The sequence below is a fragment of the Bos javanicus genome, chromosome 18, assembly GCF_032452875.1.
Source record: "Bos javanicus breed banteng chromosome 18, ARS-OSU_banteng_1.0, whole genome shotgun sequence".
In the NCBI taxonomy this organism is placed as follows: Eukaryota; Metazoa; Chordata; class Mammalia; order Artiodactyla; family Bovidae; genus Bos; species Bos javanicus.
Genome location: NC_083885.1, coordinates 19,273,266 through 19,286,124, shown reverse-complemented (window position 1 = coordinate 19,286,124; position 12,859 = coordinate 19,273,266). Strand labels below are relative to the sequence as shown.

Genomic DNA, 12,859 nt, shown 5'->3' with positions numbered 1-12,859 from the left:
TCCTGTTTTCATACGGGGAACTTAGCAGAGCGGCAGCCACTGACCTGCTCAGCCCGAGTTTGGAATGGAGAGCTGAAGGGGGCCGTGTGACACCTCTCCAGGACCCCTGGACACGCACAGGACCAGAAGCCTCAGGTCAGTGTCTGATCCCAAGCTCAGCGGGCCTCTGCCTGCTTGTGACCTGAGCCCCTTCCCCCTGTGACCAGCCCTCGGTACCTCTTGGGGGAAGGGTGGGAGGGAGTAGGGCTGGTGACAGATACACAGGGCTCCCCTCAGATATGAGGGACCCCCCTTAGCATACTGGAGCAACTCCTCGACCCTCCATTGCCTCAATTCCTTTTGAAGTGCCAGGCGCCTCTGCACCCCTTCTTGAGCCTGGGGAATATGCCACCACACCTGTGTTTCTCAAAAAGTGGTGCCAGGGGAACTGGCTCTTTGTCTCAGTACAGCCCTCGGATCTGGATCAAAATTCAGAATCCAGGGCGCACCCCCAGAACCTATAGATGGGACTCTCTGATGTTGGGAACAGGAAGTCTGCTTTTTTACAAGCGTTTGACACCTCCACCCCCATCCCCACCCCCGAGGAAGTTGTGATTGTGATGGACGCTCACATTCATGAGTGTGCCCGTCCAAGGTCCAGGATCTGCTGCTTCCTGGGTCAGACCAGGGTGCTTTGCTCTGTTGGCCTCTCACCCCTGACGGAAGCCCTGCAGGCCCTCAGAGAGGTAGCATGGACTTTGAAGGGGGCCCTGTGTGCCCATCAGCATCAAAAGACCCGGCCTGGAGGGCAGTCCTTGGAGGGAGAAGCAGGCTCAGGGTACATGGGAGGGAAGGAGCAGGGAGACCGCTCCTGGGAGCTGCATGGTGGAGGGGCTGGGACTCTGCTGTCCGCTGGGCCACAGACAGGCCCCCAAGCCAAGAGCACCAACACTTGTCATATTTTATTGTAAAGTCTAGACATCTTTGCTCTGTGGGGTGGGGAGACGGGAGGGAAGGGCCCACAGAACCCCACGTACAGCTGTCCCCCAAAGAGCTTCTGGAGTGACAGGACTGCTTTCCCCACCTTGCAGATGAGGAGACTGAGGGCTAGAGCCTCCGTGGATGCAGCCCTTGCCACTTTCCGGTCTCAGCCCATCCCATAAAAGGAAACCTCCAGGAGTTGGCTTTGGCTGCTGAATTTGATTTTTACTCTAAGCCCTGTGTTCATGCTCAGCTTTCCCAGGTCTTTTGTGGAATGCCCCACGAAGGTCATCATTCCTGGGGTCTCACAGGGTCTGTGGGCAAACAGAGCTTCTGACCTGGCACCAGCTGCCTGATCAAGACAACAGAGCTAGATCAGGGACCACTGAGGCCAGTTCTCTTCGCCATCACCCATTTTACAGATGAGCTAACTGAAGCAGGTGCATAGGAGTGCCCACAGGAATCACTGAGCCCCTCAGAGTCCTGGCTACCAAAAGTCCCTTAGACAAGACAGCATGTGGACCATCTGCTATCTTGCCTGGGCACCTACCAGAATGTAGAGAACCTATTCCTTGCCATCTATCATCTTGTCAGCAAGACAGGGTTGGTAGTCATAGCTCTCAGATGGGGAAACTGAGACTTGCAGTTAAATAACTTGCCTACGGATCCACAGTTGGTCAAGACTCCTTAAGGGGAAAAAACTATAAGGTACTTGAGCACGTGCAGCCCTGGGTCAACCATGTGCTGCTCTGTGCTCCAGTTTCCTGTCTGTTTAGGGTGAGGCTGGATGGAGGGTTCTAGAGAGCTACCCACTGGACACAAGCACAGACCTCCCTGGAGAACGCCCGAGGGTTAAGGGACATCGAGCACGTTAAGGGATCCAAGCGTGTTAAGAAGGAGATGAAGCCATCTGCACCCTTCTGTTTGGAATTTCTGTGCCTAAGTGGTACCCCAGCTACTCCATCTGAGCCGATGTTTTAACTGTCCCCTTTTCTAATTCGTCTCAAACATTTTAAATTCTATTCCAACTTACACGTTAAATCAGAGTCATTTATTTCTCAAATATTTCCCAGAGCATCTATCACATGTCAGACACTAAGAGAGCCCATTATATGGTGCCTGGGACCTGCACAGCCCTGAGCTAAAGCTTTGCATGGTATGCCCGACTTAGCCCTCACACCAGCCTCATGAAGATTATTATGCCCCTTTCATAGGTGGCTGAGGCCCAGAAAAGTTAAATAGCTTCCAGGCACCAGCTCATCTTGCTCACTTACCTGGGTCCCAGACAAGAGTCATGCATAAACTAAACCCAAGGTCTCCCGCTGCCCACCCTCCCCTGAGTACCAGGGAGAGGATTCTGACGGCAGACCCGCCTGCGTTGGTGTCCTGCCCACCATTTACCAGCTCTTGATCCCGGCAACTCTTAAGTCTCAGTTCCTTAATCATAGCATAGAGATGAGAAACTCCTGCTATGCACAGATTCAGATGAAGTGAGAGAGTGGGTACTGAATGCAGGGTGTGACGCCTGCATGTTACAAGTATGAGGCTTTGCTGGTTGGGCACACTTACTAACTACATGACCTCAGACCAAACCTCAGTTTCCTCATCTGTTACTGAAGTCATGACAAGATTATTTTGTGTTGCGTTAGTTGCTCAGTCGTGTCCGACTCTTTGCGACCCTATAGACTGTAGCCCACCAGGCTCCTCTGTCCATGGGATTCTCCAGGCAAGAATATTGGAGTAGGTAGTCATTCCCTTTGGAGAAGGCAATGGCACCCCACTCCAATACTCTTGCCTGGAAAATCCCATGGATGGAGGAGGCCTGGTAGGCTGCAGTCCATGGGGTCGCTAAGAGTCGGATATGACTGGGTGACTTCACTTTCACTTTTCACTTTCATGCATTGGAAAAGGAAATGGCAACCCACTCCAGTGTTCTTGCCTGGAGAATCCCAGGGACGGCGGAGCCTGGTGGGCTGCCATCTTTGGGGTCGCACAGAGTCGGACATGACTGAAGCAACTTAGCCGCAGTCGTTCCCTTCTCCAGGGGATCTTCCCAGGGATCGAACCTGGGTCTCCTGCATTACAGGCAGATTCATTACCGTCAGAGCCACTAGGGAAGCCCTGTGACAGATTAGTGTGGGTATTAAACCACATAGTGGATGTGAAGAGCCTGCGTGTATATGAAGTAGGTATAACAAGTTGTTAGTAAATGTTTGCTTAAAGATAGAGAGAGAGAGAAGGGAAGGATATATGCCAGTCTCCCTGTTTTGGACACAGATTTCATTTGAACATGTAACATAATATGATATTGGCACATTTTTCTGGACAAGCCAGTGTCTTTCTCCTGATTTGTCATCAAAGCCATTACCTTTGCTTGAAATCACGTCATTTAAAATTCAGAGTAACTTGATAGTATAAGGACCCTAAAAATAAGAGAAGGTTCTGCTCAGCCTTGGACTGATCAGTCCAGGAAAGGGCCTGACCTAGGTTTAGCACCTGTCAGGTGGTCAGAGGGCTAGGTGGGCAGTGGAGGGCTCAGAAGTGGCACCCCAATACCCACAAGCACCCACAACAGGAGCAGGCACTCACTGTTCTCTCTTGTTTTCCTGGCAGCCTTGGAGCATGGCAAGTCACAAGCATCCTGGGAGCCCTGGGTGGACAGGACCCATATGCCAGGACATGGCAGGTACCACGCCGAAAGCATCAGCTCCCCGCCCAGACCTCCCACGTCCAGGACCTGAGGACCACTTAGGTGAGCTTGAAGCTTGGGGCTTGGTGGAGGGCATAGACATTTGAAGACATTTGAAATTCAAATGTGGGTACTTCAGTGGAGGCTACAAGAAACAGGGAAGCTCACATAACTTGGGTTATCACAAAGCACACACTGAGACAAGGATTTGGTGCAAGTGGTTTATCCAGGAGGTTGGCAGGGGAGTGGGGAGGCGAGGAAGGGAATAGGAAACCAGTACATGGTGTGGATGAAAAGATGACCACTGTGGGTGACTCCCAATGGGGGTCATCTGGGAGACCATATGGAGCACACCTCAGAGCGGTCCCACCCAGAGGCAAGGAGGCCAGGCTGCTGTCCACTGGCCCCATCCTTCATCCCCAAGGGATGCTCCACAACACACTGCAATGGCCGGAGGAAGCCCTCAGGGGGACGTCCTAAGTGCTTCCAATAGCCCATGCAGTGTTCCTGACTAGTGAGTACCAAGGGGGCGTGGCCGGGCACTGACAGTGTCTGCTATAGCGCCACCTCCTGGAGGAAACGTCTGCCATATTCATGCAACCCTTCAGGACATGCCCAGTGAATGCCCGCTCTATTCCTGGCCTTGTGCAGGCATGGGGAAATAAGATCAGTCAAAAACCTCGATGGCCTTCAAGTTTAGTAAGGAAACAGATCTGTAGAAAACAATTTAAGATGCCCCGGAAAAGGCTACATGGACAAGGTGGGAGGCTCTTATTCTAACAGCAAAGGGCCACTGAAGCAATATGTGGGCTGGGTCTTGAAAGACAGAGTTTGGAAAAGGGCTCCTGGGACACATGCCCCTTAAAATAAAATGCACAGTGACCTGTGCTTTTAGTGGGGAGGAAGGATCCTGGTCTTTCCCAAGAGTCTCAGGATGGCTGAGATCTAAGTGAGATCTAAGACACACTGTTATTTCCCAGGCAGGGAAAGAGGATGGCATTTGCGGCAGAAGAATTGGCATGTGCAAGAAAAAGCAGGGAGTGTGGGAAATGAGATGAGAGAGGAGGGAGGGGTCAGCTAAGCGGAGCCTGGAGCCAGGCAGCCTCGCAGCTCCCCGCGCCATCTGCTGGGGTGCGTTCAGCAGGCTGGCGGGGACCACGGCGTCAGCCAGGGCTGTGGGGAGGACAGAAACCAACCAGTCACATCCCTGCTGGATTTGGAGCATGGGGTCTCGTGATGGCTAGAAGTGGACGATAGACCACAAACACACTGCGTTTCCCAGCAAGAAGCCACCTGGGAGGATGGGCCGTTTCAGGTTGTCCGTGGTAGGGTGAATTCAGGCGGATTGGGTGCAGGAGGCTGGCTGATGCCAGACTTGGGATGAGGGAGGGGGATATTCACAGCGCTTCTGGACTCCCTCTGCTCATCCCAGACAGACCCGGTCTCCTCCCCCAGTCCTTGCCCCTAAAGCGCACCAAGCTGTACTAGTCCTTAAGTGCTTGTGCTTCCAGAGGCCCAGGGCAGCCCGAGCTCCAACTCCAGCATGACCACGCGGGAGCTGCAGGAGTACTGGCGGGCCCAGAAATGTTGCTGGAAGCACGTCAAACTGCTCTTCGAGATCGCCTCCGCCCGCATCGAGGAGAGGAAAGTCTCCAAGTTTGTGGTAAGCAGAGATCAGAGAGCCATGGCTCACCTTCACGGCCTCCTTCCTGGCATTGGGCAAGGCTGGTGGGGCCTCAGTCTCCCAGTCCATGAAATGGATCCAAACACTTTAACTCACAAAGCTCTTTGGGCAAAAACCAGTCCAACAGTGAGATTTCCCACTCAGCACTGTGGGGATAGGAGGAGTTATAGTCCCTTATTCTAACAAGCAAATGGTCCAGTTTAAATCCTGTGTTACCTGCTATTATTGTCTGTGTCCCTTCTTCATTGTTTTTGAGATCCTTGTATAATTTTTATTATTATGTACCTAATTTTTTTTTCTGTAAAGTGGATCACTTTCTAAAATGAACAGATTTATTTCCAAGGGAGATACCTTACATGGAAAACCAGCATAAGAAAAGGTCAATATTAAAGTAAATAGAAAGAAAGCTCAGGGCTGTCATTAAATTTTAGCTGGTTACCATGGTTAGTGGAAAGCTAGGCTTGAGGCTGATTTCTTTGTTAAAGGGCTTTCCTGGTGGCTCAGATGGTAAAGAATCCACTTGTAAGATGGGACACCTGGGTTTGATCCCTGGGTTGGGAAGATCCCCTGGAGGAGAGCATGGCAACCCACTCCAGTATTCCGGCCTGGAGAGTTCCATGGATAGAGGTGCCCGGTGGACTACACTCATGGGGTCACAAAGAATCAGACGCGACTGAGTGACTAAATAACTTTTTACTTTCTCTGTTAAAATGGAATCTCAGCCTATGTCAGACAAGAAGTTAATGACAATGGGAGAGCCACACAAACCTTTCTTTGCCCCACCCTCCCCACTCCTTGCAAGGGGCTGGAGTAATAATAATAGCTGAAGCAGTGCTGACTGCACATCATGGCTTCAGTGCATCAACTCATTTAATCCTCGCCCAGTGAGGCAGGCCAGGTCACTATCCTATTTCATGGATGAGAAAACTGAGGCTCAGAGAGGTTCAAGTGCCCACCTGAAACCACACAGCTAGCCTGTGGTGGGCTGGAATCATTACCCAAACAGTCTGTGCCTTCATTGGCATCCTCTTGAAAGAGAAGAGAAAAGAATAGTTTCCTTACTATATAATATCACTGCCTACGATCACCCATTTCCAGGTTGATCCATATAATATCACTGCCAGTATATTACCTAAAACCATCTCCGAGGAGTTCCACACTTGGAAAACACCGATGGTATTCATCCAAGCTTCCCAGTTCAGTTTTGACCCTGTAACACCAAAGAGCCTCGCTGCGCCGGCAAGTTCTTTTGTGGACTTTCAACCCCGGGATGCCTTCCCCACCTCATCCCCCTCCGTCGCTTTGTTATTCTCCGGTTGACTTCTTGTCATTCATGATTCGCTTTTACTGGCTCAGCCAATTTAAAACAGAATCTCAGATAACGATCACCCATTTCCAGGGCAGGCTTTCAGGGCATCATCATTATTTCATTTCCTGGGCTCTGGGGCTCTCCTCGGCCATTGCAAACCCGCGGTGAGGCTGTTGTCAAAGGCGTGCTCCCTCCCTCTCTCCGCAGATGTACCAGATCGTGGTCATCCAGACCGGGAGCTTTGACAGCAATAAAGCCGTCCTGGAAAGGCGTTACTCCGACTTCGAGACGCTCCAGAAGAAACTCCTAAAGACTTTCCGGGAAGAGATCGAAGACGTGGTCTTCCCCAAGAAGCACCTGATAGGGAACTTCACCGAGGAGATGATCTCGGAACGCAAGCTGGCCCTCAAGGAGTACCTCAGCGTGCTCTACGCCATCCGCTGCGTGCGCCGCTCGCGCGAGTTCATCGATTTCCTCACGCGGCCCGAGCTCAAGGAGGCCTTCGGCTGTCTGCGCGCCGGCCAGTACACCAAGGCCCTGGACATCCTGATGCGCGTGGTGCCGCTGCAGGAGAAGCTCACGGCGCACTGCCCCGCGCTGCTGGTGCCCGCCCTGTGCGCCATGCTGGTGTGCCACCGCGACTTGGACAGGCCCGCCGAGGCCTTCGCGGTCGGGGAGCGGGCCCTGCAGTGCCTGCAGGCCCGCGAGGGCCACCGCTACTACGCCCCGCTGCTGGACGCCATGGCCCGCCTGGCCTACCTGCTGGGCAAGGACTTCGTGTCCCTGCAGAAGAGGCTGGAGGAGAGCCAGCTCCGGAAGCCCGCCCTCCGGGGCTTCACCCTGAAGGAACTGACGGTCCAGGAGTACCTGTCCTGAGCCGCCTGCTGGGGAAGCTGGAGAAGGGGGCTCGCCATTGCTCAGGGGCTCACTGGGGTTGGTTTTGAGCGGGTCGAGCCACTTGGGGCTCTAGCTTGTGGCCGTGACTTTAACAGGCCCCTCTTCTGCTCCTGTGTTGCCCCCCACCCCCAGTCTGCTGTGTTGAACCGAGATGCTCCCAGGTGTCCTTGAAAGCCTCTGCGTGTGTCTGTGTCCTCTTGATGCCAGGTCCATCTGGCCCATCTGGCCCCATCCAGATCCATCTCAAAACCACAAACCCAGCTGCAGAAACACTGGAGAGTCATATCTGCCTTGCTGGGGGGTTTCTGTAGGCCACTGGAGGACAGGTTTAGGCTGCCCATCACAGACAAAGCTTAATCCGTTTCCTCACAGACCTCTCTCCTTAGGTGTCCAGAGTATCTTCTCTTTGCTCCTCCCTCCTTGACCTGGCTTGCAAATATTCCCACTGACTATCCTAAGTGTTCTAGCTCTTCTGTCTTAGGTTTCAGCCCAATTCAGCAAAACAAAAGATCAGCTACTGCTCCTCAAGGCTTTGTCCCCAGGATGGGCTGTATGTCAACAATTGGAAGGCTGGAGGGTCCTGATCTAGAACCAGCAATCACCACCTTGGGGTGGGTTTTTCATTTGTAAGGCAGCTGTCCTTTGAATGGCCTTTCTGGATTATGTAGAAATAGCCCTGCAGGGAGGCGGGACTCTGGGTAGAAGAGATTGAATGCTCAACACCTCCCCATTTGAGGGACAATGGATTGGGGTCCCCAGATGAAGTGGATTCCAGACCAATAACTGGGTTCAGCACAGGTCCAGGAGTTAGTGATACAAGCTGGTTTGGATCTTGTATGTCCATCAGATTAGTAGTCCCTGAAGACCTAAACCATGTAACTGAGTTTATCAGGGTATACTAAAGAGGCTGTAATTTGGGAATCTTAGTGTGGGGCACCACTGGCCTGAGCCAGGATCTGGCTCAGCCAAGAACAACGGACAAGCATTCACTGAACTGCACTGAAGGTATTCAACAGCGACACCATGTGGCGGCAGCTGGAGTGGCCCCACCAGGCTCCTTCCTGGAGGTTAGATACAGACTGACACAGATAAAGCCTTCAAGTATCTCAATTTACTCCAGGAGAAAGATGTTTTAAGTGGAAGAGATTGGATGTCTTGGAAATCTTGACATGTGGAAAATTAAAGTATAAATGGAAAAATAAAAAGAGCTGCAATTCTTTTGTAATGGTAAAAAAGATTATACAGATTTTACAAGTTCTTCATCAAATATAAAAAGCTATCAACTGTTAGACGTAACAAATATTCACTAAGAAAGAAAAAAAATGCCCAATATGGGGAGTTTATTAGGAGTTTCCAACAAAAAGCTGGGAGAGCAAAGAGTTAGCTCCCAATGTAACAGTCCACGTGGAATAAACCTGCTTCCTAGAAAGGAACATTGAGGAAAGGCGTGAGTCAAATATTGCATTGAGAGACGGTGGGGCATCTAGGATTTGAACAGCAAGCTGGTACTCACCCAGTTGTGGAATCTAAATACACACAACGTGGTCCAAAATCCTCAAGCAAGGAAGTCATGGTAAAGAGCTTCTCAGCAGATTTTTCGGGTACCTTGCACCACAGATGTAAAGTCTCTCTGTAGGAAGTCAACTTAGATCCAGGCCAATAGAGAAGAAGACGCCACTGACTTCAGAGGTGCTAAAAAGTAAGGGGAGGGACTGTGCCTCTCAAAATCACATGTACATGGTGTTCATGTGTGTGATATGGAAACAGAGGAAAAAATCTTAGGCGAGGTAGAAGGGACCTAAGAAACGATATGGGAGATCCCATCAGTATCCTGAAAGAAGGGCTGGGTACCCTTCTTTCAGGTAAGGAAAAGACTCACTCTGGCTTCTGAAAATGGCCCACCCACATGTTACAGCTTCAGGGCTCCCACGTTGTCTCCTCCTGGTAAAGCTGGAAGCTTCCCGCCCAGTTCTTCTGATGACCTTGGCCTGTGGGTCCACTGATGTTTCTTCTTGCCACACGCACTGTGTCTTCATCGACTCCAGGTGTCTAATGGCCTGGGGTGACCCAAAATGGCCATCTCCTCCTGACATCTGTCTTAGCTGCAGAAGTCTGAGACCCACTCACTTCTTGAGTGCCTGGATCAAGTCTTTGAATTCCTCAAGCCGCCTCCTCCAGGGGCCTCTCTTTGTGGCCCACTGAGACCCCACCAGGTATGCCACGCTTCTGTTCACCTGGGCCCCCTCCCACCCCATGGTATGGTTTCGTTTTTCTTTCCAGGGGACTCTGGTGGCAGCTGACCCTCTTCTCCTGACTCTTCTCAAAAGTTGAGCCCACAGCATAGTACTGTGGGGGACATCTGCCCCCCAGTACTCAGGTGGGCCCCGGACCAGGTGCATGAGTGCCCCCTGGGCCTTATGAGACAGGCAGAATTTCAGGCTCCAGCCTAGGCCTTCTGAACCAGAATCTGCCTGTTAACAAGACTCCCTCGCCCCTTCCCCTTCCTGCCCCTCGAAGGTGATTCCTTTGGATGCAGGTTAAAGTTTGAGAAGGCCTCTGTTGAACTGACTTGAAGGTGCCTTGATGCGAATCATCCACAGAGCCTGGGCAGTCTGCTGTCCGGGTTCCTGGCTGCCCCATCTCCTCCCAGCCCAAGCCCTCATGGGTACACATGCTCCAGTCCAGGGCCCCAGGAGCTCTTGGTGGAAGTAGCATACCAGTCACTCCCCTATCCAGAACCTGTTCTGAGCATTTGTCCCCAGAGCCTGCAGGGGACCCATTCACAGCAGCCTCTCCCTCCTGCTGCCTGGTGACACAAGAGCCCCGTGGTCTCCCTTTGGACGGGATTCATCATCCTTATGAGACCCCATGCCTGGGGAGGCCGGCAGGTCCTTACCCGCAAGCCGGGATAGGGAAACCATGGCTCCCCAGCATGTTTAGAGCCCTACTGTGTGTCTAGGGCTTCCCTGCTTACTGCCAGTCCAATGATGCCCAGGAGATGTCCTTATCCCATACAACAGATGAGGACACAGATACCAAGAGCTTAAGTGACTTACCCAAGATGACACAGCCAACAACGGGGAAAGCAGGAAATTAAACCCAGGCCTGTGTGACCTCCAGCCTGCGCTTTCCTCCCTGAGCCCCACATTGGAGGACTGGGAGGAGAGGGTTTGCCGATATGTCCCTGGGGAGAGGTCCCTTAAAGGTCATCATCACACTCTTCTCTGTTTATAGGTAGGGAAACTGAGGCCTGGAGAGGGGACTCACTCAAGGTCATGCAATGAGACAGGGCAGCTCCAGGACTGGGCCGGGGGTGTCCACATCAAAAGGATATGGTCAGACTAATCCGGGGCTGGGATTCCAAGAGGTTTTTGAGGGGTCACCCAGCTGGGCCCGGGGGCACAGGGTCAGTATTGAGGCCTGAGCTGGGGTGGCTATCCTATCAGGCAGAAAGCTCTGTTCAGGGTGGGCTCTGGACCTATTGCCTACATGCCCTTAGCTCGGTGACGGCCTCTTCCAATTCCACCTGCTGGGGGCAGGGGTCTCCCACCATGTCCCCAGCCAGACTCTCCAGGCGCCTCCGGAGCATCCGGTCCTCCTGCGCTGCCTTTCCAGAACCCTCCTTGGGGGCCCAACAGCGCTGCCATCTGTTCTAGCATCCACTAGCCGTTTTCCTTCTGGCGATCTCCTTTTACTTATGTCCATTGGAAAAGAAACTTCCTCATATGACCCTCCATGGACAATCAGAATCACTTGCTATAATGAGGAGGTGGCTATAAAAATAAATACAATGAAACCGCTTGTGGTTTTTACACCTCCATGGCCTTTGTCTGAGATAGGCCTTGAGTCTGAGGCCGCCGATGTCCTCTGTTAACAAAGAGACAAGAGACAAGCCTTAGAGACCTGTAATCACCACATTGAGACTGCTCTTGGATTTACTCGGAAGAAATGAAAACTACTGCAAAGGGAAATAAGCTGCTGACCACATGACCTGGATCATCCAGTATTCTCTGTGCATTGTCTCAGTCCAGCTGGGGCCTTGCTCCCATGGCCCTGACCCCCATCCCTTTCCCATGCTCCATATCAGCCCTGCTCTCTGTCCGGTTCCTTGATCGTGGGCCTGGTTTCATCTTTGACATCCTTGGCTTCCTCACCCCAGTTGGGAAGTGGTACCCGGGCTCCAATTCTGGGCTTCACAGACTGACATCAGCTAAGATCCCCTAAATGCAGGGAGAGTTCTGATTCATTCAAAGCCAGAAACTTCCCCTGGGAAGAGCCAATGCCCTTCCCTGCAAGAGGCCCTGCACAAGCCCCGCACAAGCCCCACCCACCCAGTCAGCAGAATAGAGCCCCTCACTAGCCTTACCTGTCTGCCTGCTTCTCATCTCTCAGTAAATAATGATGAATGATGCTCCTACTCTATGCCAGACTCTGGCAAGAGCTAGGGACATAGCGGTGAGCTGGAAGATCGGGTCCCTGCCCTCATGGAGCTGCCCATTATAAGGGAGGCACTCACAGAGCAAACTGAAGCTGGGACAGAATGGTCTCTCCCCAGATGGTCAGGGAGGGCTTCTTGGAGGAGGAGGTGTTTAAAGGAGCCGTAGGGGAGGCTGAGGAGGCAGCCTCGCAGAAGTATAACCCTGTGGCAGGAAACTCCTCTGTGCCCAGGGAGCCTCAGCCCAGGTCTGGGCCCAGGAAAGCAGCAGACAGGCCCAGGACATCCCTTCCCCAAGGTGCTTCCTGGCTGTGCCCATTGAGAGGAAGGGTTCCAGGTACTGACAGAAAACCGCCTGGCAACGCCATCCGTGCCATGGCCCTTCTCAGTCACTGGCCCGCTGCAATGTGAATGAGCTGGAAATTTGTGTTTAGGGCACACAGGCCCGTGGGTTTACAAGTGACAGAAAGCCAGGGTAATCTGACAAAGAGAAATGTATTCTCTGAAAAGCCTAGGAGTAGCTTAGCTTCAAGCCAAATTGGAGCCAAAAACTCAAACCCTGACATCCTCGTCTGGTTTCTTTCTCACTTTGGCTTTCTCTCTGTGTCTCTTTCCTCGGCTTTGCCTTCTCTCTCAACAAGCTCTGCTCCTGGTGCCAAGACGGCTGTAGCAGCACCAGGCTCAGATGTTCCTTCTCGACACCCCCCCCCATAGGGCTCCCACAAAGCTCTAGCTTGAAGGATGTGTAGGAAACACCCAGCCACATGTCCTTTTACTGACCACAATGAACAGGCGGGACAGACTGCAATGAATTCCCCTGGCCTTCACCACAAATTGGTCTCCACATTGTAATCCACTTTCTAAACTTCTAAATAGACATTTTTT

At 52.3% G+C, this 12,859-nt stretch overlaps 1 protein-coding gene across 2 annotated transcripts; it reads left to right on the top strand.

The window, feature by feature from the left end:
- Window positions 1-8,744, top strand: SNX20 (sorting nexin 20). Of its 2 annotated transcripts, XM_061387150.1 has the most exons (5): window positions 1-135; window positions 1,071-1,222; window positions 3,574-3,712; window positions 5,161-5,312; window positions 6,850-8,744. In XM_061387150.1, exons 3-5 carry the CDS (start codon window positions 3,583-3,585, stop codon window positions 7,516-7,518), a joined length of 951 nt encoding a protein of 316 aa, XP_061243134.1. In that variant the 5' UTR covers window positions 1-135; window positions 1,071-1,222; window positions 3,574-3,582; the 3' UTR covers window positions 7,519-8,744. The 2 variants fall into 2 exon arrangements, with proteins under 2 accessions (XP_061243134.1, XP_061243135.1); XM_061387151.1 differs by lacking the exon at window positions 1,071-1,222.
- The last annotated feature ends 4,115 nt before the right edge of the window (window positions 8,745-12,859 follow it).

Coding starts and splice junctions, on each gene's coding strand:
- SNX20 (XM_061387151.1), top strand. CDS start 3,583: ATGGCAAGTCACAAGCATCCTGGGAGCCCTGGGTGGACAGGACCCATA. Junction 3,713..5,160: donor AGGACCTGAGGACCACTTAG/GTGAGCTTGAAG, acceptor TTGTGCTTCCAG/AGGCCCAGGGCAGCCCGAGC. Junction 5,313..6,849: donor GGAAAGTCTCCAAGTTTGTG/GTAAGCAGAGAT, acceptor CTCTCTCCGCAG/ATGTACCAGATCGTGGTCAT.